The sequence below is a fragment of the Hypanus sabinus genome, chromosome 19 (genome assembly GCF_030144855.1).
Source record: "Hypanus sabinus isolate sHypSab1 chromosome 19, sHypSab1.hap1, whole genome shotgun sequence".
Classification (NCBI taxonomy): domain Eukaryota; kingdom Metazoa; phylum Chordata; class Chondrichthyes; order Myliobatiformes; family Dasyatidae; genus Hypanus; species Hypanus sabinus.
In genome coordinates this window covers 27,705,638-27,729,937 of record NC_082724.1, presented here as the reverse complement: position 1 = coordinate 27,729,937, position 24,300 = coordinate 27,705,638, and the positions used below count along the sequence as shown (strand labels likewise).

General features: G+C 38.4%; 1 protein-coding gene across 6 annotated transcripts in view; it reads right to left on the bottom strand.

Moving 5' to 3' along the window:
* Positions 1–24,300, bottom strand: part of LOC132377830 (receptor-type tyrosine-protein phosphatase gamma-like) — a 671,456-nt gene that overhangs the window by 206,713 nt on the left and 440,443 nt on the right. For all 6 annotated transcript variants that reach the window (XM_059944246.1, XM_059944241.1, XM_059944240.1 and 3 more), the window contains one exon: positions 16,772–16,952. In XM_059944246.1, the coding sequence (XP_059800229.1) occupies positions 16,772–16,952 (181 nt within the window). The remainder of the gene's footprint in view (positions 1–16,771; positions 16,953–24,300) is intronic.

The window sequence follows — 24,300 nt, the reverse complement described above, 5'->3', positions numbered from 1 at the left end:
TTCTCTTATGTTAAGCCATTTTAACCAGTGTTGACAAAGCAATTCACTGCCGTTATTTTAACAGCTGAGGTAAACATTAGATTCAGGGATGGAGGAGTCCCATGCAAAAGAAACAAAAAACTTTTGTCAATTTTCATTTTAAGCACTCAATACTGTGGGGCAATAAGATTTGGATACTTCATCATTGGGTCAACTGGGTTGGTAGAGCCAAGTCACTCCTCTGCCACACTCTTCTAGTCTGAGGACACATGCATAGACGTCGCAGGGTGCAGTGTTGCAATTCTATTTATCCACAAGGCGTTTTCTCTTCTGCACAATGCTCATGGATTTGGAAAGAGTTTAAGAACTGAGGATATCATCGCAAGGGAATGGAATTGAGTATCTGGGTTCATGGGAGAAAGTGTATAAAGTTCAGGTGGACGATGCTTTAAACGATGGTGACTTAGCGGAGTGAAGGCCAAAGAATTGACCATGGTGATCGCAGCTTTCTATAAGTCAGAGAAAATGACTCAGAATTGAGAAGCAAGGTAATGCTGCAGTCTGAGACACCTGCTCACACGTTCTCAGACTGGAATGGGTATGAGGAAACAGGGCCTTGCTGTGATTACCACCCCAATGGATGCCATGATGTTATATTGAAATTTTATTATCCAAGTTCCATCGTAAGATTTGACCTCCTTGTCTAATTTGAGTTGCATACCAAAAATAGCCAGCAACCCTGGAGATTTCCTAACGCCCTGGATTCACCTACAACTGACTTCGTTGATCCCAGTAGTCCTCTTGAATGACTAATTATAAAAATTCACGAAATTTCCACTTTTTTGTATTTTGTGTTTATTTATTTCCCACATCACTTCCATAAGAAAAAAATTATTCTGCATCTCAAATTTTTGAATAGTGATGTGTGAGTCTATAATACTGAATTTCAACGACTACATGGTTGCTGTAACCCAAGAGCTGTTAATAAAGTAACTTCATTAAAATTAAAGTACAATTTCAATTCAATATAATTAAGAAGAAGTATGATTATGTGAGAATGCTGTTCTTGGACTACAGTTCAGCTTCAAAACCATAATTCCCTCCAGGCTTGACAGGAAGCTCAAAGACCTCAGTCTTAACCCTGCCTAGTGCAGCTGGATCCTGGACATCGTGTCAGATAGCTGGCAGGTGGTAAGAGTGGGCTCCCTCACCTCCATCCCTCTGACCCTCAACACAGGAGCACCTCAGGGCTGTGTACTGTCCCTTCCTTTACTCCCTGCATACCCATGACTGTGTCGCCACCCACAGCTCTAATCTGCTGATTACATTTGCTGACAACACTACATTGATTGGCCCAATCTCAAACAATAACAAGGCGGCCTACAGGGAAGAAGTCAGCTCTCTGACACAGTAGTGTCAAAAAAACAACCTCTCCCTCAATGTCACAGAAACAAAGGAGTCAGTTGTAGATTACAGGCAAAATGGGAACTGGTTAACCCCTATTGACATCAATGGATCTGGGGTTGAAGGGTAAACAGCTTTAAGCTCCTTGGCATCCACTTCACCAAACACCTTACGTGCTCTGTACAAACCGGCTGTGTGGGGAAAAAGGCACAACAGCACCTCTTTCACCTCAGATGGTTGAGGAAGTTTGGTGAAGGTCCCCAAATCCTAAGAATTTTCTACAGGGCACAACTAAGATCGTTCTGACTGGCTGAATCACTGCCTGGTATGGGAACTGTCCCTCCCTTAATCGCAGTATTCTGCAGAGAGTGGTGTGGACAGCCCAGTGCATCTGTAGTTGTGAACTTCCCATGATTCAGGACATTTAAAAAGACAGGTGTGTAAAAAGGGCCTGAAGAATCACTGGGGACCCGAGTCACCCCAACCACAATCTATTCCAGCTGCTACCATCCCGGAAATGGTACTACAGCATTAAAGCCAGGATCAACAGGCTATAGGACAGCTTCTTCCACCAGGCTATCTGACTGATTAACTAATGCTGATTTGAGTGTATTTCTATGTTACATTGATTATTCTATTTATTATAAATTATAAATGACTATGATTAAACATTGCACATTTAGACAGAGGATTTTTACTCCTCATATATGTGAAACATGTAAAGTTAATTCAACTTCCTTTGCAAAATAGTGTAAATTTGCTTTTTTTCATGCTAGCTATACATGTTTTTACTCGACTGCTTTATTTTGTCTTCTGTCATTTTGTAAAAGTTTATTTCTCCATTTCTCCAGTGCCATAGTGGTTAAATACACTGACCAAATAAAGCACAAAGCCATTATAAACTCAAAAGGAATGGATGACCTTCTCAGATTGTGTTCTGTTAGTTGATCTGCTGGGGAAGAAGGAGATGGTTCCTTTAATAATTATAAATGAGCATCTCTCTTTGGCATACCACTGTGTGGCCTCTGTTAAGGATAAATTTGAACAGTTGTGTCGTAGTTGAATGAATTTGAATTTGACAGTTATGGATGAACAGCCCTTTGCCAAGTTCAGGCAGGAATACTGTTCAATTTGAGTAGTTACTGGAGGACAAGTGTTTACAGTTGTACAGCAAAGAGTAAAAAGAGGGGCTGTCTTCAGAAACGAAAACGAATGTAAAACATATCTGATACACAAAATTTTGATCAAGGAATATTTATAAATCCAATTGTGGCAACATATGTGTATGCCAAAACTTAGAAATTCATTACTTAAAATGTGAGTCATTAATTGAGCCTCTTAAGATTTCTTTTCAAATTAAACCAAATTTCTCTATTTGCAGTTCAAGCCCAATTTAGTCAAGTGAAAAACTTATTAATAATATTCTTACTGTGAAATTGTGATTAATATGGCAATACTAGGTTCTGAACAATTATAATTTACTGATCTGATTGCAATTGCATGCATCACTCCAGTTGAGAATGGAAAATTTAGTGAAAGGCTACTGCACATCTGCAGATAGACATATCTTTTAATCAATTTGTCAGACATAAATTGAATGAAAAATATAAGTCAATGGATTCAAACAGAAAGTAAAATGCTTCTTTAAAGAATTTTTAGACTTTAGTTAAAAAATATATGCATGGCTTATTCTGCGATAGGATTTGTTAAAGATAGAGCAATCATTCCTGATAATTAAAATCACTGAAGGACATTTTTTCAGTTACTGAAAAATAACTTGAAACAAAACCCTTTGATAGAAATTGATGCAGGGTCATTCTTGTCACTGTTTAGGTCTAATATATTATGTCTACTGCATAGGCCAAATGATAAATCAGCAGGCGTTAGTGATTCATCCCCTTGACTGAATAGAAATACTAATGCTTACTGGGTGACGATAAGATAGGGATCGCTACTGTGGAGTGTAAGAAACCTTACATATCCAGTTGCATCTCAAACCACCACACATCAGCTGGTTTTGCCTTCAGAAAGATTTAAGACGTGTGTGTGCATAAAACAGTGGGAGCTAATTCAATGTGTCACTTCATACTTCAGAGAATGCCTGGGATTTCTTAACCTTTGTAGACATTTGCAGCAAGGAAATTTGTAATCGGATCCTCTTGTCTCCCACCACTCAACTACTACTGCTGCACTCCACAACCTCCCCCCACCCCCACCACTAAACCTAGAAGGTTTGGCAGGGGCTGGTGGTGGCACACCATGTTGGAGAGTTAAAGGCTGGATTACTGAAAACAAGGCTGTGAGAAGGTGAGAACAAAAGTGCTGAGTGGGTTGTTTAAAGTGGCAAAAGGAAGGAACAACAATAGCAGAGAGAGACCAGTAGGAAAGGAATTAAATAGACCAAAGAGTTATACTATCCATTGGGTCCGCAGGCAGGAAGCTTTCAATTGTATGACATAATGGGAAGGAAACAATTTACGGCCACACTTGCCTTACAGCCACACTTATAAACACAACTTATCATGCTTGATAGCTCTCCTCCATTATTTGCCGTATTATAAAAAGATCTAGGGAGAAGTAAACATGCTAGAAACAGAACAAGGAAGTGAAGTATATAGAAAAGGGAGCCAGAGATAAACATTAATAGAAAGACAATTGCTATAAATAAGAGGGTTTCCACAGAATGTAAACATTGCCTCAAACTCCTCCACTGAGATTTGACAGTTTGCCCAGCAAGTACACAGTGGTTAAAATTGGGTTTGGACCAACACAGACAACAGGCGAGCAAATTGATCATTCAGCAATCCTCTCCGTGCCGATCAAAGAAATGCACAAAACTTCTATTCAAGCATCCACAAGCAATTCATCAGTATACAGTCTGACAAACTGAGCAGTCTGCAGCCCTCAGGTACTTGCTGTGGAGCAGGGGGAGGTACGCTACGTGGAGGCAGCAGCACCTTGAAAGTTGGCTTGTTGCCACCACTGATACACAGCATACAAATATTTACATTTAATATCTTTTTTTATTAGCAGAACCTTAGGAGATTGGTTTCAACGTCATTCATCCAAAAGATCCGAGCAAACAGTGTTTCAATGTTCTTTCCAGCTGCTGCCAATTCCACACAGAAATCTGCAACTGTGTAAGATATTGATTTATATAGTAAAATCAGGCTGCTGTCTGACTCAACAGGATGTCAAGAATGGGAAAAAGAAGATTATCTGATTGAAATCCACATGAAAGAAAACAGGAAAACTGCTCATTCTCACTAGTAATACGGCTGTGGAGAAAAAGCAGCATTAATATTTCAGTTTGATTGCACTTCAAGACAGCTACAGAAAAGTAGAAATCAAACCAATTTTAAGTTGCCGTTAAGTTAGGCAAGGGTGCAGCACAGAACAAAGGTAATACATGTTACGGAGTGGAGACCAAGCTCAACCAGCTGTGTGCCGATTCTGAGAGGGTGGAGGAGGTTAGGAAGCTGCTTTGCAAAACACTTGAAATCAGTTCACAGGAGCAACTATGAGCTCACTTTCAGCTGCCCGCTATTCTAATCTTCCATGCCACTTATGTCTGACTTCTTTGTCTTCGCAATCCAAAACTGTCCCTACTAAGCCTGACATAAGCTCGAGAAAGAGCATCACATCTTCCAACTTAAAGCTCTCAGGACTCAAAATCTACATTTCCAGTCTCGGTAACAATACCTTGTGTTCCATCTGGGTAGCCTCCAACGTGATGGCATGAACATTGATCTCTCAAACTTCCAGTAATGCCCCCCTTCACCATTTCCCATCCCCTTTTCTCTCTCCCACCATATCTCCTTGCCTGCCTGTCACCTCTGTCTGGTGCTCCACTGCCCTTTTCTTTCTTCCCTGGCCTTCTGTCCTCTCCTATCAGATTTCCTCTTCTCTAGTCCTGTATCTCTTTCACCGACCAACTTTCCAGCTCTTTACTTTATTCCTCCCCCGCCCTGTTTCACCTATCACCTTGTGTTTCTCTCTCCCCTCCCCTAATTTTAAAATCTACTCATCTTTTTTTTCTCCAGTCCTGCCGAAGGGTCTCAGCCTGAGTTGTCAACTGTACTTTTTTTCCATAGATGCTGCCTGGCCTGTTGAGTTCCTTCAGGATTTTGTGTGTGTTGCTTCTACATTTCCAAACTGTATACGGATTTACATACACAATTATGGAAGGGATAGATAAGATAGAGGCAGGAAAGCTGTTTCCACTGGTAGGTGAGACTAGAACTAGGGGACATAGCCTCAAGATTTGGGGGAGTAGATTTAGGATGGTGAGGAGGAATTGCTTTTTCCAGAAAATGGTGAATCTGTGGAATTCTCTGCCCAATGAAGCAGTGGCGGCTACCTCAGTAGACATACTTAAGACAAGGTTGGATAGATATTTGCATAGTAGGGGAATTAAAGGTTACGGAGAAAAGGCAGGTAGGTGGAGATGAGTCTATGGCCAGATCAGCCATGATCTTTTTGAATGACCACAGCATCTGCAGTATACTTTGTGTTGACGGGTCAGATGCCTAATCCTGCTCCTAAACCTTATGTAGGTTAGACATTTGTTGCTGGCATCTCTCATTGATGCATTTCCCTATTGTATTATATTATTGATTTTTCCAATTTCATGAGCTGCATTTCTGGAATTAAAATTGAATACAAAATTTGGACCTTGATTTGTCTATTCCAGCCTGGAACATGGTATGCCCATGGCCATTTCCTCTTCCCTTGATTTTGGCTCAAAATTATGCACATTGTAAACAGGTAAGTCTGAAAGACATAAACATGGGAGCTTCTGCAGATGCTGGAAATATTGAGCAGCACATACTAAGTGCTGGAAAAACTCAGTAGGTTATGAAGAGTCCTGATAAAGGATCTTGGCCCAAAACATCCACTGTTTATTCTCCCACAGAAGCTGCTTGAGCTGCTGAGTTCCTCCAGCATTTTGTGTGTGTTTAAAATGTGTGTGCTTTTCTTCTTACACTGATTGCAAGAGTTTTGTTTTTAAGTAGCCAGTTTTGAAAAGTGTTAATTCAAAAATTCATGAATAAACAAACGCTAAGTATAAGTGAACTAATCTCTAAGAATAGTGGAATTAATAGCCTTCGAAAGAGCTAAAGAGCGAGCTGAATCCTCCACAGATTGATATTACCCTTTTATCACATTTGTACGTTCATTATTGCTCCAAAGAGTTTTCTCCAAGCCTTCACTGCTCAATTGAATCCCTCTTTTAACTTCATTTGTTAGTGAAGATAAAACACAATGACAATACACAGACAAATTATAGCAAAGGTCCCTTCAAGTAGGTACAAAATAAATGACAAGCTAACTTTTAGTTATACTGATTACAATGTAAATTCACCGAGAATGCCCCTGTTTTTCTTGAAAATAGTTAGATGCTTTACATGCATTTGATGTGTTGGTTTAGTATGCTCTGAAAGACAGCAGCCTTGATAATGCAGTATTCCGTCTATTTTGCATTTTAGATGAAGTGCTCAAAACCCTCCAGTGGGATGTAAACTGAGATCTTTCCCAGTTGATGCTGAGATTTCCTGTGATAGGAAATGACTGACACCAGAACAGAAAAATGTTCAGACTAAAGATTGAACCCACTGAACAACTCTTTTGGGAATCAGAATCACTGAAAGAGAGGCTAATTTTACTTCTGAGAGGGTCATGGTACCACAGTGTAATCAAATTCTCTTGTATTACTTGACGTTAATTAATATCTCAGTAAAACAATAAATGCTCTGAGGTTACTAGGTACTTTGTTTCTGATCCCAGAGTATGCAATGAGAAAGAATTCCTTTAATCACCCCATAATTTGAATCAATAGCTAGCTTATTCTATCTTATCTGATGTCATCAGTAGGGTTTATATAATTTGTAATTTCTAATGAAAAGGATTAGATTTTTTTTTTACATATTAAGCTCCTAATTTAATTCCATTATAAATATATACATGCAAATTCCCATAGAGTCAGCTTGATAATACTTTTACTCAGAAAGAGTGGAAAGCAAAAGCTTCTCTTGGAGTAACTCTAGTACCTTCAACATGCAGAGATGCTGATTGGTTAAAAATTTACTAAGATCTACAAAGTACAAAGGATTTGTTTTCAAAGATCATTGCACTTGAGAAGATAGAGATTCTCATTTGACTGCAAAACCCAGTTTATCTAGGGTTTACCCAAAGTATGAACCAATACTCAATGGCCAAATACTTTCTATTAGTAGTGAATGACTAGCTGTTGATTTTGTGGTATATAGATTACTCACAGTGAAACTTGCTGGTCAAAGCTATCTCAATCAAAAACAGCACGGTCCTATGCATTGGCAAGAATATGCATAATATAATGCTTTCTTGTAGAAATAGCAGAAAATAAATGTTGACAGTTTACTGCCTGTATGCTCTGTAGGTCAAGGATATTAAATGTTTCTGAATGGCAAGTTTTTAAAAACTTCACAAGAACGATTAAGAATCAATGAGTTGTAAGTACCCTAAAATGTGGTAATTTTAAGACACTTAAATATTCACACTTACATACTATTAAATATTATAACTTTAAAAATAAGTGAATTTTCAAATAATCAAAAAGAAGTAATTTAATTTGTAGTTAACCAAGAGCACTGCCACAATCCATTTAAATACATGTTCAAATACCAGAGTCAGCAGGCAAATTCTCCATTGTGAATTATGGAAAACAGCAATAAGTTTGCATTCTACTGCTGTGCTCTGTGAAATGTTTGATACCGAGTGCAGACAGGGAATCACTGGTGATGAATACCACTAAGCCCAGTACAGCCCATATGTGCACAGGAATTCAGAGAATGGTGGAATTTATACTTAAGAAATTATTTAGGAAGTTCAAAGTTTTTCTGATCCATGATCAGGTCATCCAACAGTTGTATAAACAAGCATTAACTGTTATTGATGCTGTCATATTGAGTCCTATGTTCTGAAAACCATCAGTTTTGTACTAAAGCCACTGCGCTAATCTTATTCAGCCAGAATAGTTAACAGACACAATTCAATTAAGTGATAAAGTGGAAATTCAATTGGTCAAACATGTGAAATCCCAGAAGAGTTTATTCGATCTATTATCACTGCAAGCTGTGAAGGAAACTGAATCTATAATGATGACTTTCAATGTTCCTTTTAAATCATGTTATCTTTTTCAATTCTGCGTCACTAGTGGCGCATAGAATAATGAATTCAGCAGCTGTTGGCACTGTACACAATAATAGGACTTGCTACATTCAAATTAATTTTATATTCCTTGCAAAAGGCAAGAAATTAAAATATAAACCGCAAGTCTGATTGTAAAGCGAAATTATAGAGTATCCATTCCTTGCGTTAAACATTACAAACTAGCACACAAGGTCTAGGAGCATATGACACAGTATGCCATTTATTAAGGTACATTTCCAGAAAGTATTTATGTGGAAAGGTTATCCTTTAAAACCACTGTTTTATCCTTTGCAATAAGCTTAAATTCCAGTCCTCAATTTTGCATCAGTTAAGCAACTAAAGGTTAACATTTTTTGGCTTTATTTATCGGAGTGGCATTGGCTGGAATTAATATTTTTGCATGCTTTTTTGTATATGTGAAGATTATGAAATAAGGAATGTAATTTAATTTTACAAATAAACATAGACAGGAGACAAGTAATGCTGGAGACCTCAGTGGAAGTGTTTGGAAAGCTGTTAATTGCAAGAGGATAGGAGGTTATATAAACACACTTCATTCAAGTAAATTTATTCATTTAATGCAGGCAATACTGTCAATATCTGTATTTATTTCCCTTCCTCCAAATAGTCCATGAACTGAGTGGTATATAAGGCTTTTGCAAAAGGCAGATAAGAGTCAACTACTTCAAATGTAGTCCGACTCAGGTAAATCAGGTTTCCTGTCCCTGAAGGACTTCGATGAATTTGTTATGACAAACTGATAATTTTATAGTCACCATAATTCAATACTCCAGATTTAATAGATTGTTTGAATTTAAATTCCTCAGCTGAGTGATGGGCAACACGGTGACGTAACTAGTAGAGCTGTTGCCTCACAGCACCATTGACCCGGGAGCTTCACCACTAGCTTGACTGCAAGGTGGGCGCGCTTAAAGAAGAACCACTTTCTAAAGGGCAGTTAACATGAGCAATAAATGCAGGCCTTGAACGTGATGCCCAAATCCTGAAGCATGCCTGATTAAATTGTGGCGACATTATTTAGAAACATTGCCCCATGTTTCCTGACACATTATTATCTCCTAGAAGCCAAGTAGGAGGACTACAGAAGCTCTCAGGAACTGAGGGCAGATGTTTCAATGCACTTTTTGCTCCTAACTACTCACGGATGGGAATGCTGTTTGGTCATTGCTGATGCTGAACCTAGTGAAAGTATGATTGCCATTAAAGATGATAGAATTCATGTACAATCCTTCTCCTCATGTCTTCATTTTCTTCTCAATGCACCCTGGCTTCTGAGTTACAAGATACAGTTGACTGAAGCATCCTTTACGTCCTAAATCTTTCCCATCTTTTGCTTAAACCACAAATGTACATATAAATTTACTTGAATGATGTGCATTTATTAAACCTCCTGACTTCTTGCAATAACTTACTTCCCAATTCTTCCACAGAGATCTCCAGCATTATTGTTTCACATCTGTTTCTTCACAAAATCAAATTATATTAATTTTTCATAATTTTTCCCCACAAATATAGCCATGAGTTGCACACAGATGTGAGTGAGTGAAGTATGCAAAAGGTAGCACAACTACACACAAAATGCTGGAGGAACTCAGCAGGTTAGACAGCATCTATGGACAGGAATTAAAAGTTGACATTTTGCAAAACAAAACCTTGGAGCATTAGGAAGCTTGCTTCAAAAGCTACATTCATGGCCAGTAAGTGTGGAGAAGTGTCTAAGACAAACTTGCAGCTTGCAGAATGAACATGGAATTTTAGAGAAGGTGTTCAATAAACTATCCAAAAGTAAATGCAGCTGGAAAGTGTTCTGTTTTGTAACTCCAAAGCATTAAACGAAGTAAAAGAAAAACAAGGGAGCCAGGAGATAACTCGTGTATGCTTGTTCATACTTTAAACGACACATGCACATATCATGTATAGGCATGATGATGTATGCTATTTATGCACTTTTACATATAACTCATAATGCATTATGTAAACAACAAAGAATGCTTAATCAAACAATATACTTACAATATTACTGAAATATTAAATACACAACACTCCTCCCTGCTCAGCAATGAAGTTTAGCTCAATATAGAATGTATCTCAACTTATATACAGTATACTATATAATACAGCTACTATAAAAGCATCCACAGCATAGTAAATTTTAAATTGTCAATTGTCTCATTCAAGCATCACTGTAGGATAATGTCTTTCCTGACAGGTGAGACTTGTGGTTGGGAAACAATCTCAGGTTTTGGGGCCTGCTCCGTGGTAATTATAGGAATTCACCCTGGGACTGCAGGAAGTGGTTCTCACAGCTCTGAACACGGCTCTACTCCTTTTCTTGGCTTTTCTCTCTGGATCTACTTCGATCCTTGTTTCTCTCCCAGCCCTGGCTTTTTTCACTCTCTTTCTTTTCCTTTTTCTAGGATATGCATCTTGATCTTGGGAAGGCATATTTTGTTCACTGGAGCATTCTCTTATTAATCCTTCAATTGCTTTCTTCATGAACTGATTTCTGCTCTTGGTTTCCTCATCCATAGCATCATCTGACAAATACCCTGTTTTCATTCCTATTAATTCTTTCCTTTTTGGCATTCCATTCATCCAGCTGTGCTTTGGTCTTTTCATCTGTTTTTACAAGCAGCTATCTGTCCCCCACTTGAAGTTCATGCAATAACATTAATGCACCCACAGTAGATCTTGATTCATTATGCTCACAAAAGCCAAATGCTTGCAACTTCCCTGAAGCTCCTTCAACTCTCTTCTAGCTTAAACTCAAGCCACATTTCACAAGTAATTGCCTGACTAACATATCAGAAGCTTTCTCAGTTATATTGCCAAATGTAGCAATTGGACCACTTTTGTCACTTTCACGGTTCTTCTGAGCAGCAAGGTCCTTCCTTGGTCCAATATGCTTTCCAACCAGAGGCTCAGAAGCTGGCACCAACACCCATTTACCCTCAGTTAGACAATGGTTACTGGTATACAGCATGGAGACAGTTATGGCATAATTGAGTACCTTTCTTAATTTACTTTCAGTTAACTCTATTACAGGGGATGTGCCATGTAAATGTGGATAGATCTTCAATCAAGTTGTAGTTGTCTCTGTCAATCATGCCCCCACAATGCTAACTCTCCTGCTTTTATCATATACATGCCCAGTGTGGCTTGTTGGTTTTGTATTTCAGTGTTACAAATGTCATTCACATAGGAGTTATTTTTCCCTAGTATAAGTTTCTTTTTGAAACTGTGTTTTAAATCTTTTTCTCTTCTCTGTGCAGTTCATTTAATTTTGTCTGCAGAACATGCTCTTTGTATTTGTCCTAGTTTGTTGCACATTCTGCAAATTTCAGCTTTGAGTCTTAATTTGTCTGGTGGATGTGAGCCCATGCCACAATGGTAACATAATTTGTTCAGCCATGCCGGTTTCTGTTCAGGCACTGCAATTTTGCTCATGTTCACTTTCATTGCTCACTGCAACTCAATTGCATCTCTGCCTGCAGTTTCCATTGATGTAGTAATTTCAACTGCTCTTTAAATGTAAGTTCTGCTTCAGTTATGAGCCATTTTTAAATGTTTTCTTGTAAGATTCTACGAAGTAATCTCTTGGTGCATCATGAAGTCCATCAATGATCTGACAATGCTCAGACAATCTCTTCAGTTTAGCCATGTACACGGAAATGGTCTCCCCTTCCTTTTGATTCTGCTTATGAAACCTAAACCATTTTGCAATGAACAATGATTTTGGGTCCAAGTGTTCTTGTATTATTTCCATGATATCAGCAAAGCTCAGTTAGGCTGGTTTGTTTGGAGCAGTTACATTTCTAAGCAAACTGAATGCCTTTAAACCCGATACCCTCAATAAAACTGACTCATTGGCTATTTCATTTGCTTCAAAATATTGATTAATTAGCTCAGTATACATGAGCTAGTTATCTGTTGAGCAATCAAATGCATCTATATTTCCAAAGTAGCCGGCCATTTCAGCTCTTTTTTAATTGATCATTATTATCACATGGTACTGTTTATGAATCAGTGAATTCTTCCAATTTCTGCCCCTTTTTTTTTACTCGATCGCCTTTCCTCTTACAAAGAAAATGTCCTGCTCTGAAGGAAAAAAAAGTGCTGCACTTCTTTTAACTTGATTATTTTTCGCTGCACTTCAATGGGTGTAGTTGGATTTGTTTTAAAAATACCTCATCACCACTGTTAATTAAAAAACATTAAACTAATTAAAAGAAAAACAAGGGAGTAGGAGATAATTCGTACATGCCCATTTTTACTTCAGCGAGGCACGAACATTGCACATGGTGGTGTGATGATGTATGCTATTTACATACTTTTGCGTATAACCCACAGTGCATTATTTAAACAATAAAGAATGCTTAATCAAACAATATGTTTATAATAATTCTCACATATTACTGGAATATTAAATACACATCAGAAAGCTGGGAAATGAATGCTGGGCTAAAACTAGTGTTTGGCACCAGACAGCCGTGATTCAGTTTTACTCTTAGCACATTCAGATTATCTTAACTGCTTATAGGGAATACAATCAAAAGATGAAACAAAAACAGAAATTCTGTAAAAACTCAACTAGCTAAACAACATCTGTGGAAAGTGATGTTTCACAGAGTGGAAAATATGTGGAAAATACTTTGGGTAAATGACTCTTTCCGCAGAACCAGGTGAACTGCGAACTGCATGCTTTCGTTTTTCAAAACAGATGGGCTGATGGGGGAGGAAGCAAGGTGTAAGACAAAAGTCTATGTGGAAATAGATTAAGACAAATCAGGCTAGAACTACTTTCCCTTTAAGTTTCCGCTTGAAAGGAAAGAGCAAAGTTGGAAGCCATGAAGCTAAGATAGTTGCAAAAATTCTAATTTGGAACGTATTAAAGTGCAGGGAACATTTGGCATATGTGGTGAATTGTATTATATTATTTAAGGAACAGATAGATTTAAGGGAGAATGGAATACAAAGTTATGCTACTTATGGGTGAATAAGAATGAGGAGAGGTTAAGTGGAAGATAGGCACTAGCTTTAACTGGGCTGAATGGCTTATTTCTGAATTATATAATAATTGCAACAAAGCAATTTTAAAATGGAGATTTCTGCTTTCTATAATCTTTCACTTGAATGATACCAGGTTTTCACAACCATAAATGAATGGAGCTTGCAACAAGTGTCAATACAAATATGTAAAACAGCAATGATTCCATCTAACTTTTTACTGGAGTTATTTTCACCAGGCCTGTAATATGCTAAACCAATTACTATCACAACTTATTGGTCATAGGCTTATGTAGAAGGCTGAAGACCATGTTTAATATAACATTGGATGACCTAGTAAAGTAATTTGTGTTAAAATTCAACATGAGATTAATCACCACAGAATTCTGACCAGTTTTTGATAGATTGCCCATAGATCACCGGTCTGTGCAAATGCATAGTTGTGAAGTGAACCATACAAAAAAACACTTTGATGAGGAATCTAGTATAAATGCAACACAGACTCACTAGCTATATACAGAGAAGACCAGACAAACTGTGACCTCAATGTTCAGCACAAATTTGATGCCATGTTGTCAGATTACTTAATATTCCAGCTCATATGCTGCTTAGCATTCTAGTTTGAAAATCCATCAAGTAGCTTGAAGAACCTTCAATCTAAAGAGGGATGGAAACGTAACTGCAGATGTTAGAATCTGCAGCAAAAAACATCTATAGAGCTGTTAGAACTCAGTGGGTTGAGCAGCATGTGTAGAAGGAAATGATGCTTGACATTTTCTGGGTGAGACCCTACATTGGAACTGAAAAAGGGCTCCAATTTTATCTACTCCCTTTCGTATTCCAATGTGTCCTCCACTACATCAGCAAGACCAAGCACAGACTCTGCAATCGTTTTGCAGAACACCTATGCTCAGTTTGTACTTGCCATCCCAAGCATCAAGTTGCAGATAATTTCAACTTCTTTCCCCATTCCCACACTAACCTTGAACTTCTCCACTGCTAGGATGAAGCACATTGCAAACTGAAGGAGCGAAACCTTATGTTCTGCTTGAGTAGTCTATATCTCGATAGCATGAATATTGAGGTCACCCATTTTAAGCAACCTCTCCCCACCACCTTTTTCTCCCTTAACCTCATTCTCCTTTTGACTCTCTAAGCCTCCCATTTTTACCCCTCCTTTCCAACCACCCCTTCAGTCAGCTTTGTCCCTTCCCCTCTTCCTTCCACCAATTTTCACAGGTTTCTGCCCACCCCACTACCAATCTCCTACTTGATTTACCTTTTTCTTCTCCTTTAATGGTTCTCATTGCACCTCAGTATCTAGTACTCATGTTTGTGCTTATCTCCCTTCAGCAGCTGTCTCTCATTTTCACTCTCCCTTCCTCCAGCCCTCCTTGCTTGTATTTTTCATTTTCCGCTTGCTCTCAGCTTCCACCTATCATTCACTTGCCGTAATCTCCCAACTCCACCCCCGCTCACTTCCACTATCTTTCAATACTGGCCTGTCATTTTATACCTCTCCTCAGTTTAGCAACTGCCTCAGAGTCCTTTCACACCATTCTTTCTCTCTATGCTGGCCAACTTGCCTCTTCACTCTCAGTCCTGATGCAGGGTTTTGGCCTAAAAGTTTGACAGTTTATTTTCTTTCATCAATGCTGCTGGACCTGCAGAGTTACTCAAGTAGATTGTGTGTTGCTGAAAAAAGAGACTGTCTGTTACTTGTTTGATGAAATCTATTGGCTATTACATAATTCTTCAAATGTTTGGCCATTTCTTGAGTTGGCACATATCGAAAAACATGAGCTTTGAGAGTTCAAGGAATGATGTAGCAAGTGCTGAAGGATTTTCTGATGACTAAATGACAACAGCACAAACCATTTATGGATAGACACAGGCATTTCCCTTTAAACTCAGTAAGACTGAGACAAAGAGACAACACACAGCAGGGAATCTCCTGGAAAGAGATGAGTGGCAGAAGGCCTCTTGGTGGAAGATGAATCTAGTAGCTCTTAACAGATTAATTTCCCTACCTTAATTTCATTCAGGAGCATCTGCACTTCAATCTGCTGTGAAATCTGATCCTATAGCAGCCTCAAATCCATCCTCGGACCAAGGTAAGTGCCACATTCACATTGCACTGGCTGCTAAGATGCTCATAATAGTTAATTCTTATGTGTCTATCAAACCTGATCTGAGGGCATAAAAGAGGCATGAGCTGCAACAGTTTGCCACAGCTGCTTGATGAGAAAAAACAGGGGAACTGGCAGAATGGCAGGATAGGAGAACAAGTGCTATCACCTTGAGCTTTGTGTTCCACGGGATCACTACCACTGTGCAGGCACTTCAGTAATAAAAAAAGGATTAATGTAGGATTAATTTAACTGGGAGGCTGATGGCTGGCGTGGACTCTCTATGATTCTATGGTTAATAAGAATGTCCAACCAGGATTGCTCCCTCACAAGAAGAATTTACTATGTAGACAAAGGAAAAGAATCAAAATGTGCTTATTGCTTCTGAGAATTGAAATCAGCTCCTGTACATATTGTTGTTTGCATAAAATCGCGTGCCATGCCATAAGTCATATTAAAATTTATAAAATCAATTGTTATAAAATAAAATGCAATATAACCCATTTCAAGTCAACCAAACAGCATTTCCAGTGGAGAAGTGCATTATAAAATGTTAACTGCAAATTTGCTTCATTGCTTTGCCAGAGATTTTTGTTTTTTTCTCTCTTTTCAAGTTTAATAAATAGTTATTAAATTTTACTTAATGGTAAACTGGTTATTATTGTCACAGGCATCAAGGTACAATGTAGTGTTGTTCCACAAGTTTAATAACACACCCAAACTTTCCCCAATATTTTCAACAGACTTTGACAGCAAGAACTTTTATGTATGCTGATTTCCATGATCTGAAACTAAGTAGATCATACTCCATCTTCAATTCATTAACTTCAAAGAGTCCAACATAAAAATTCAGAAAATTTAATAAAGATCTGTATTCCCTCTTGCAGTAAATTCCCTTTCAAAGCCAATTCAGATAAATTTGAGTGTGGATCTACAAGACTGCATTCTAATTTGTCTTATGGATTCTGAAAGCACATCTTATCCTCCAAAATTTTAGTGCAGTGATTTGATTTAAAACCTTTAAAAGAAAACAAAATTACCTTCAGTGATATGTAGGATCCCAGGGTTCTCAGTTACTTGGCTCCAAGAGCCTTTGACTACTGACTTGTAGACCACTCTATTATTCAGATTCTGTTGTGGGCGGAAGTTGTTCCTCAAGTACTCTAACGATTTGACGTGATCTTGCTGTTCAGTTGTAAATATGGTATAAAAGGCCTCCAGCTGTACAGAACAATCAAAAGGGAAGAAATTAATACCTGTCAGTGAATAAATCATTCATAATGAAATAAATAGGATGTAAAATTCCAGGAAGTCATGATGTCAAAAATGATAGGTTATAGAGGAAGCTGAGCTCCCACAGAAATAAAGCCAACAATCTTATCCAACTCTTACTTGCCATGCTGTGTGGAAAGATTAAACCTGAATCCAACAGTAGATGCTGTCATTTCAAGCATAACATTGTTCTGTCAAATTCAAGAATTCTAATTTAAAAATCTGAGTATCATTATTTAATTTTACAGAATATGCATACAAACCAGTTGAGAGATAATTGCTGAGAAGCACACATCAATTCATAGCATGTAGTGCATTGCCCTTTTTGTTAAAATTATTGATTTGTTACCAAGGAAACAATATGCATTACATGTTATATCAGGTTTCAGAGTGTATCACAGAATGTTATTTGTGGGACCAATGCATCTTAACTACCTTTTAGCAAAGATATACAATCCCTTGAAAATGTATTCTGGCCCCGACCCTTTGTTCCCATAAATGAGTATTACAAGCAGAAATTTTGATCAATTTAACTGTGAATTTTTACTCATGAATCACAACAGAGCCCAAAAAACAGGAGAAATTGTAAAGCATGAAAAGCTAAAAAATTTAAAACTGAAATGTCAGCAGTTCAAAAGTATTAATTTCCCTTTGCTCAAATCTTAGTTGAAGCACCTTTAGTAGCTATTACAGCCAATAGACTTTTTGGGTAAGTCTCTACTAGCTTTGTACAATGTGACAGAGCAAGATTTGCCCATTTCTCCTTGCAAAATGTTCAAGCTGTGCTAGGTTAGTTGGGGAGAGGCAGTGAACAGCAGTCTTGAGGTTTTCCCAGGGATGTTCGATTGTGTTAAGGTCAGGATTCTGACTGGGCCATTCAAGAAAATCAGTTTTCTTCATTTGAAGCCACAACATGGTTGCTCTGGTAGTGTGCTTTGGGTCATTGTCCTGCTGAAAGATGACTTCCTCCCCAGTTTAAGCTTTCTGGCAGAGGGTAGCATTCCCAATGCATAATGCTACCTCTGCCATACTTTACTGTGGGGTTGGTGTTACCAGGCTGATGCACACCTTTAGATTTATGCCACTCATACCACTTATTGTTAAGGCTAAAAATTTGCATGCTTGTCTCATCCAACCACATTCTTCCACATCTTTACAGTATTTTTTATGTAACGCTTTGCAAAGTCTTTATGGGCAAGGATATGCTTTTTGAGCAGTACATGTGGCATAATTTTAATGTTTTTCTCATGCTTTACAACTTTCCCTGTTTTTGAGGCTCTACTGTGAAAAAAGGAGCACAAATGCAAATTCTCAGTTAAACTGATCAAAGTCCCTGGTTGTAATATTACTTATGTGAACAAAGGGTTAGGGGCGGAATACTTTTTCAAGACATTGTATTACCATTGCAAAAATAACACTTCCGTCTTCAAAATACTGAGATAACTTGAAGATTTATTTGCTGTAGTTGTGTAACATAAGGGGATTTTTTTTTTAAAAACAATGCAGATTCAAAAATAATTTCTTTTAGATGTACCCAAAATAGAGTACTACACAGAAAAAGATATCTGAATAATGAGTTTGAAACTTACAGTTCATAATTCGGAATTAGAACCCCCTGAGGTTAGAAAAGGGTTCTGTTCTTGAAAACTGTGTAAATCCAAACTGTTTGTGAGTCAGAAATGAACAAAAAAATGTGTGGGAAAGGCTCACAAAAACAGCTATGATGGGACAGCAAGCAGGCACAGCAAGGGGAGCTGCTGGACAGCATCACTGACTCGTTGTGTGAGTGAGTGAGTGAGCGTACCTTGTTCTACTCAGCTAGACCCAGCCCCTGAATGTTGCAGGTGAGGGATCAGGAATGGGAGAGAATGCCCCACTGCCATCCTGGAGAAAACGCTTGCAATTCCACAACAGGAAAATTCACCTTCATCCGTCCTGGCAATCTCCATTCATTTGTATGGATAGGCTGTTTTTAGGTTTTGTATACTTAACATGGGGAGGACCTATAATACATACTGTAGATCATACATTCAATGATACATGTTTTCATATATATAAAATAGCGGTAGATTTGAGAAAGAAAGTTGAGGTACTGACAGAGGGCTTGCATCCACTGCTTGTCCATCAGGAATTCAGAGCTAAATCTGCAGTTTCTATTACCCATGACTTTCTTGAGTGACATTTCCACCTTGCACCTTCTGACTGAGATGGGAGTTCTGCTTTAATTTAACTACACCCACCCAGGTGTTGGGTGAAGCAGGATAAGATATAATTCTATCAACATTTTAAGTTGCAAACATAGTTTGTCATTTTATTGAAATGAATTTAAGTATTTTAGAGGATGTGGTCTGCCCAGCTTCAGTTCTGTGCCATTAATTACTCCATAGAATTGGTGGTAAATTGCCTTCTTGAGCCATTATAACTCGTGTTGAAGGTATTCTCTGTGTTATTAATAATGAGTTCTAAGATTTAGGAATACATTGTTTCCATCAGTGCTATGTCCAAGTTAGGATAGTGTATCATCTAACGTAACTCTGGAGTAGTTGATGTTTGCACGTGACTTTGGTCTTTGTACATGTTGATTGTAAAGACTGCAGACCTGTGAGTGCTTCAAAAGAGTTTTGGTGAATTGCTATAATACATTTTGTAAATGGTACACACTGCACCAAAGGTAGTGGTGTGAATTTTTATAGTGATGGTTTGGGTGCTAATTTTTAATGGTCTTTTATGCTTCAGCGAATCAGGTAATGCTCCTGAACTGGACTCAAAAAACTTTTGAGATCAGTTAAACAGTTGTTTGTGCCAGCACCCCTTTGACATACTTTCATAGCCATGTTATGTACTTTGCTGATACAGTTAAATTTTTGATCAGCATTAAATTTAAGGTTTCACCATGGGGACATTCACCATAGCAATGGTAATGCTATTGAACATCATGAAAAGTTCGTGGAACAACTGGTCATTTACCAATCTGTGCCGGAATGTTGTTCAAATCTTACTGTATACAGGCACTAACTGTTCCATTATTCAAAGAGCTCTGAATGGAATTGAACACTGTGCAATCAATCGTTAGTAATATTCCCACCTCTGACCTTTCAATGAAATGGAGGTCAATGATAAAGCAACTAAAAATGTTTGGGCAGAGAATGTCACCTTGAGAAAATCATGCAGAAAAGTCCTGTAGCTGAGACAATTAACCATCATTATTAATGACAACCATCTTCTTTAATGCATAATTTGACTTGAAACAGCGGAACATGTTTTCCAGTGTTTGCCATGTTTGGCATTGATATTAATGTTACTAAGGTTCCTCCACATCACATTCAGTCAAGTTGTTTAATGTCAATTGCAGTCACTCTTATCTCATCTTTGGTGGTCACGTGTTTGAATACAGGTTGAAATAACACCCAGATGAGTATCCTAGTGAGCTTAATAACACTTCAAACGTGCTTCCATAACCATTTTCGCCTGATGGAATACCACCATGCAATAATCTCTGGGCAGCATCGTGGTTATGGTTTGGGGTGATGAGGGATGAAAACCTGAAGTGATCTAACTATAAAATAACAATAAATCTAAATTTTGGTAATTATGCAACATAAGCTCATATGTTGACAGCCCAGTAGTTCTGCATTGCAGGCTTGGGCTGATTATATGAAGGAAGAAGAAATGCCAAGGGATGCTAGCATTTTCTTGGCTGCTCTTCACTGCAGGTCCAATGGCAGAACAAGAGCTTGCTGGAATGCTGTACCACATTTGATATTCATTCATTTGAACATCCATTATTGGGCGGGAGAAAGGCAAGAGTAGGAAAAGTTGTATTTTAAAAAATTATTTGTGCTGCTATATTTTAATTATTTAAAAGAGTTTATGTTTCTAAAGGCATAAAGTTTAAATCTTTTAAATTTCTTTTCGTTTTTAAAAAGTTTAAATGTTTGGGGATGTCAGGATCAGGACAGTCAGGACCATTAAAAAATTTTTTACAGCCGAGAAGTTTACAAAACTGGAGATGGGGCTTTCCAAATGTCAAACATTTCCAGAAGAGTTTTTTTTAGTAAGGCATTCATGTCAACTGTTAAATCACTGAGACCCTGCCATTGCTCAGACCCTGATCACAGAGATCCAATGCCAGGCATATGGATCTGTCATTTGGTTATGTGACTTTGAATCTGAGCAATGGGCCTATACTTTTTTTAAAAAAAATTCAATTACGATATTCCCTCCATCTTGCAAAATAGATTTGCCTCACACATTTATAAAAAGACCGGAACTTTTGCTTTAATGCTGGATAAAGATGAGGTTCTGATGATGGAGATGCCAGTGCATGTGTTTGCAGCAGTTATTTGAGACCATCAGCTTACAAATGTTGGCCATTTTAGTCAAGGCCACACTGTTGTTCCTCAATGCTCACAGCCCTTACCCAAATAGACTATGAAATCACTATGAACAACAAATTTGTTTCTTTTCTTGATGATTTATTGTAGCTGGGAATTGATTTTGCTGTTGTATGAAGCTGTCATCTGCTCATTTTAAATGGATGACTTACCTGTCAAAAAACAGTTTAAAAAAGATTCCAGTTCAATCCAACTACATGATGCTCTCATTGATTTATACCAAAGGGGGACAAGCAACGATGACATGCTTAACGACCATAAATCTGACACTTACAACTTTGGTTAATTATCATGTCTTCTGGAATCACAGAAATGATGTGTATTTAATCTACAGTATGGTGGGTCCAGTTTCCAAAAGTCTTCTCTCAGTGAGGTTTGTGACTTCAATATGCATTTGGTCGGTTCATCAGTCAATTATGGTTTTTTTTTTGGCCTTATGATCCCTCACTTCAAGCTCAATATTGATTTAGAGTTGGATGTTCCACAATTGGCATGTCTTTCACAATATGTTCATTGCAAGAAAAAAAGCTGTGAACAACATGCAGCTGTCTATGTCACACTTATTGACTTTGAACAGGGTTGGCAGGAATACAATCGACAAGACCTTGTTGAAAACTGACGAAGTTTCTCTTCTTGTTCTCGGAGTTCCACAGTAGCATGAAGGCTACCAGATATGACGTGACAATGATACTAATGGTATGCAAAGTTTGGAACCTCTGGGCCACTAACAACAGCCTTGAGAGAAGTTAGCTATAATTAACCTTGGCGCACCTCAAGAATGTTTGCTTAACCCATTGCTCTACTCATTCTCCACACATGGCTAGGCACAGCTCCAATGCTATCTATGAAATTGCTGACAACATGACTATTTTTGGCAGATGGTGATGAGAGGGCATAATAGGAGCAAGATAGATCAGCTGGTTGAGTGGTGTCACAGCAATAACTTTGCACTCAACATCAGTAAGACCGAAGAATCGATTGTGAACTTCAGAAAGGTAAGATGAGGGCACATACAGACCAGTCCTCATCAACGAATCAGTAGTTGAATGGGTGAGCAATTTCAAGTACCTGGATGTCAACATCTCTGAGGCGCTACTCTAGTGCCAGTTTATCGATGTAGTTACAAATAAGGCATGACAGCAGCTATATTTCATTAGGAGTTTGAGGGGATTTGGTAAATCACCAAAGACACTCACAAGTTTCTACAGATGCACTGTGGAGTGCATTCTACCTGGCTGCTGTCACTGTCTGGTATAAGGGGAGGCAGTGCACCTTATCGAAATAAGCTGCAGAAGATTATGAACTCAGTCATGGGCAATAATCTCCTCAGCATTCAGGACATCTTTAAAGAGCGATGCCTCAAAAAGAAGGTATCCATCATTAAGGACCCCATCAATCAGGAGATATCCTTGTCTGTTTGCTACCATCAGGGAGGAGGTGCAGCAGCCTGGAAGGCACACACTCAACAATTCAGAAATAGCTTCTTTCGCTCTGCCATCAGATTTCTGAACGGACATTGAACCCATGAACGCTACCTCACTCTAAGCTAATTTAACTTATATAGTACATATACTGTAGTTCTTACTGTAATCTAGTTTTCTATTATTATGTATTGCAATTAACTGCTGCCGCATTACAACAAATTTCATGACATACGCCCCCTGATGGTAAACCTGATTCTGATTCAATGCAGACCATGTGGGACATTGCTGGCTGAAGCCTACAATCGAACCAGGGGCAGAATATACTTTAGTCTCCAGCTACTTCCCTTTAACTATTCAGTTCTTGAACCAAACTGCATAAACATAATATTGCAGCACCGTGACCACTTTTCACTACAAGGGTGTTGTTTTCTTTGTTCTTATGTGTTCTTTATTGTGTAATTTTGTATACAGTACTGTGCAAAAATCTTAGGCAGAGATACATAGGTACAGATATTTATAGTAGTAGTAATTTTATGTCTTGCACTGTACTGCAGCTGCAAAAAAAAACAAATTTCATGACATATATGAGTGATGATAAACCTGATTCTGATATGGGTCTTTATTGAGGACTGAGAGTGGGAAGGGGGCAGGGAAAAATGTGGTTGGGTAAAAGGAAAGGGAGAGTGGGGGGAGCAGGAAGCACCAGACAGACATTCTGTAATAATCAATAAACCAAATGTTTGGACTCAAATGACCATGCCTGGTGTCTCAGGGTTGGCTGCGTCTGCACCTGTGCCAACCCTCCCCCAGAACTCCTTCTCTGCCACTTATAACCATATAACAATCACAGCACGGAAACAGGCCATCTCGGCTCTCCTAGTCCGTGCCGAACTCTTAATCTCACCTAGTCCCACCTATCTGCACTCAGCCCATAACCCTGCACTCCTTTCCTGTCCATATACCTATCCAATTTTACTTTAAATCACACAACTGAACTGGCCTCTACTACTTCTACAGGAAGCTCATTCCACACAGCTATCACTCTCTGAGTAAAGAAATACCCCCTCGTGTTTCCCTTAAACTTCTGCCCCCTAACTCTCAAATCACGTCCCCTCTTTTGAATCTCCCCTACTCTCAATGGAAACAGCCTATTCACATCAACTCTATCTATCCCTCTCAAAATTTTAAATACCTCGATCAAATCCCCCCTCAACCTTCTACGCTCCAATGAATAGAGACCTAACTTGTTCAACCTTTCTCTGTAACTTAAGTGCTGAAACCCAGGTAACATCCTAGTAAATCGTCTCTGCACTCTCTCTAATTTATTGATATCTTTCCTATAATTCGGTGACCAGAACTACACACAATATTCCAAATTTGGCCTTACCAATGCTTTGTACAATTTTAACATTACATCCCACTTCTGTACTCAATGCTTTGATTTATAAAGGCCAGCATTCCAAAAGCCCTCTTCACCAC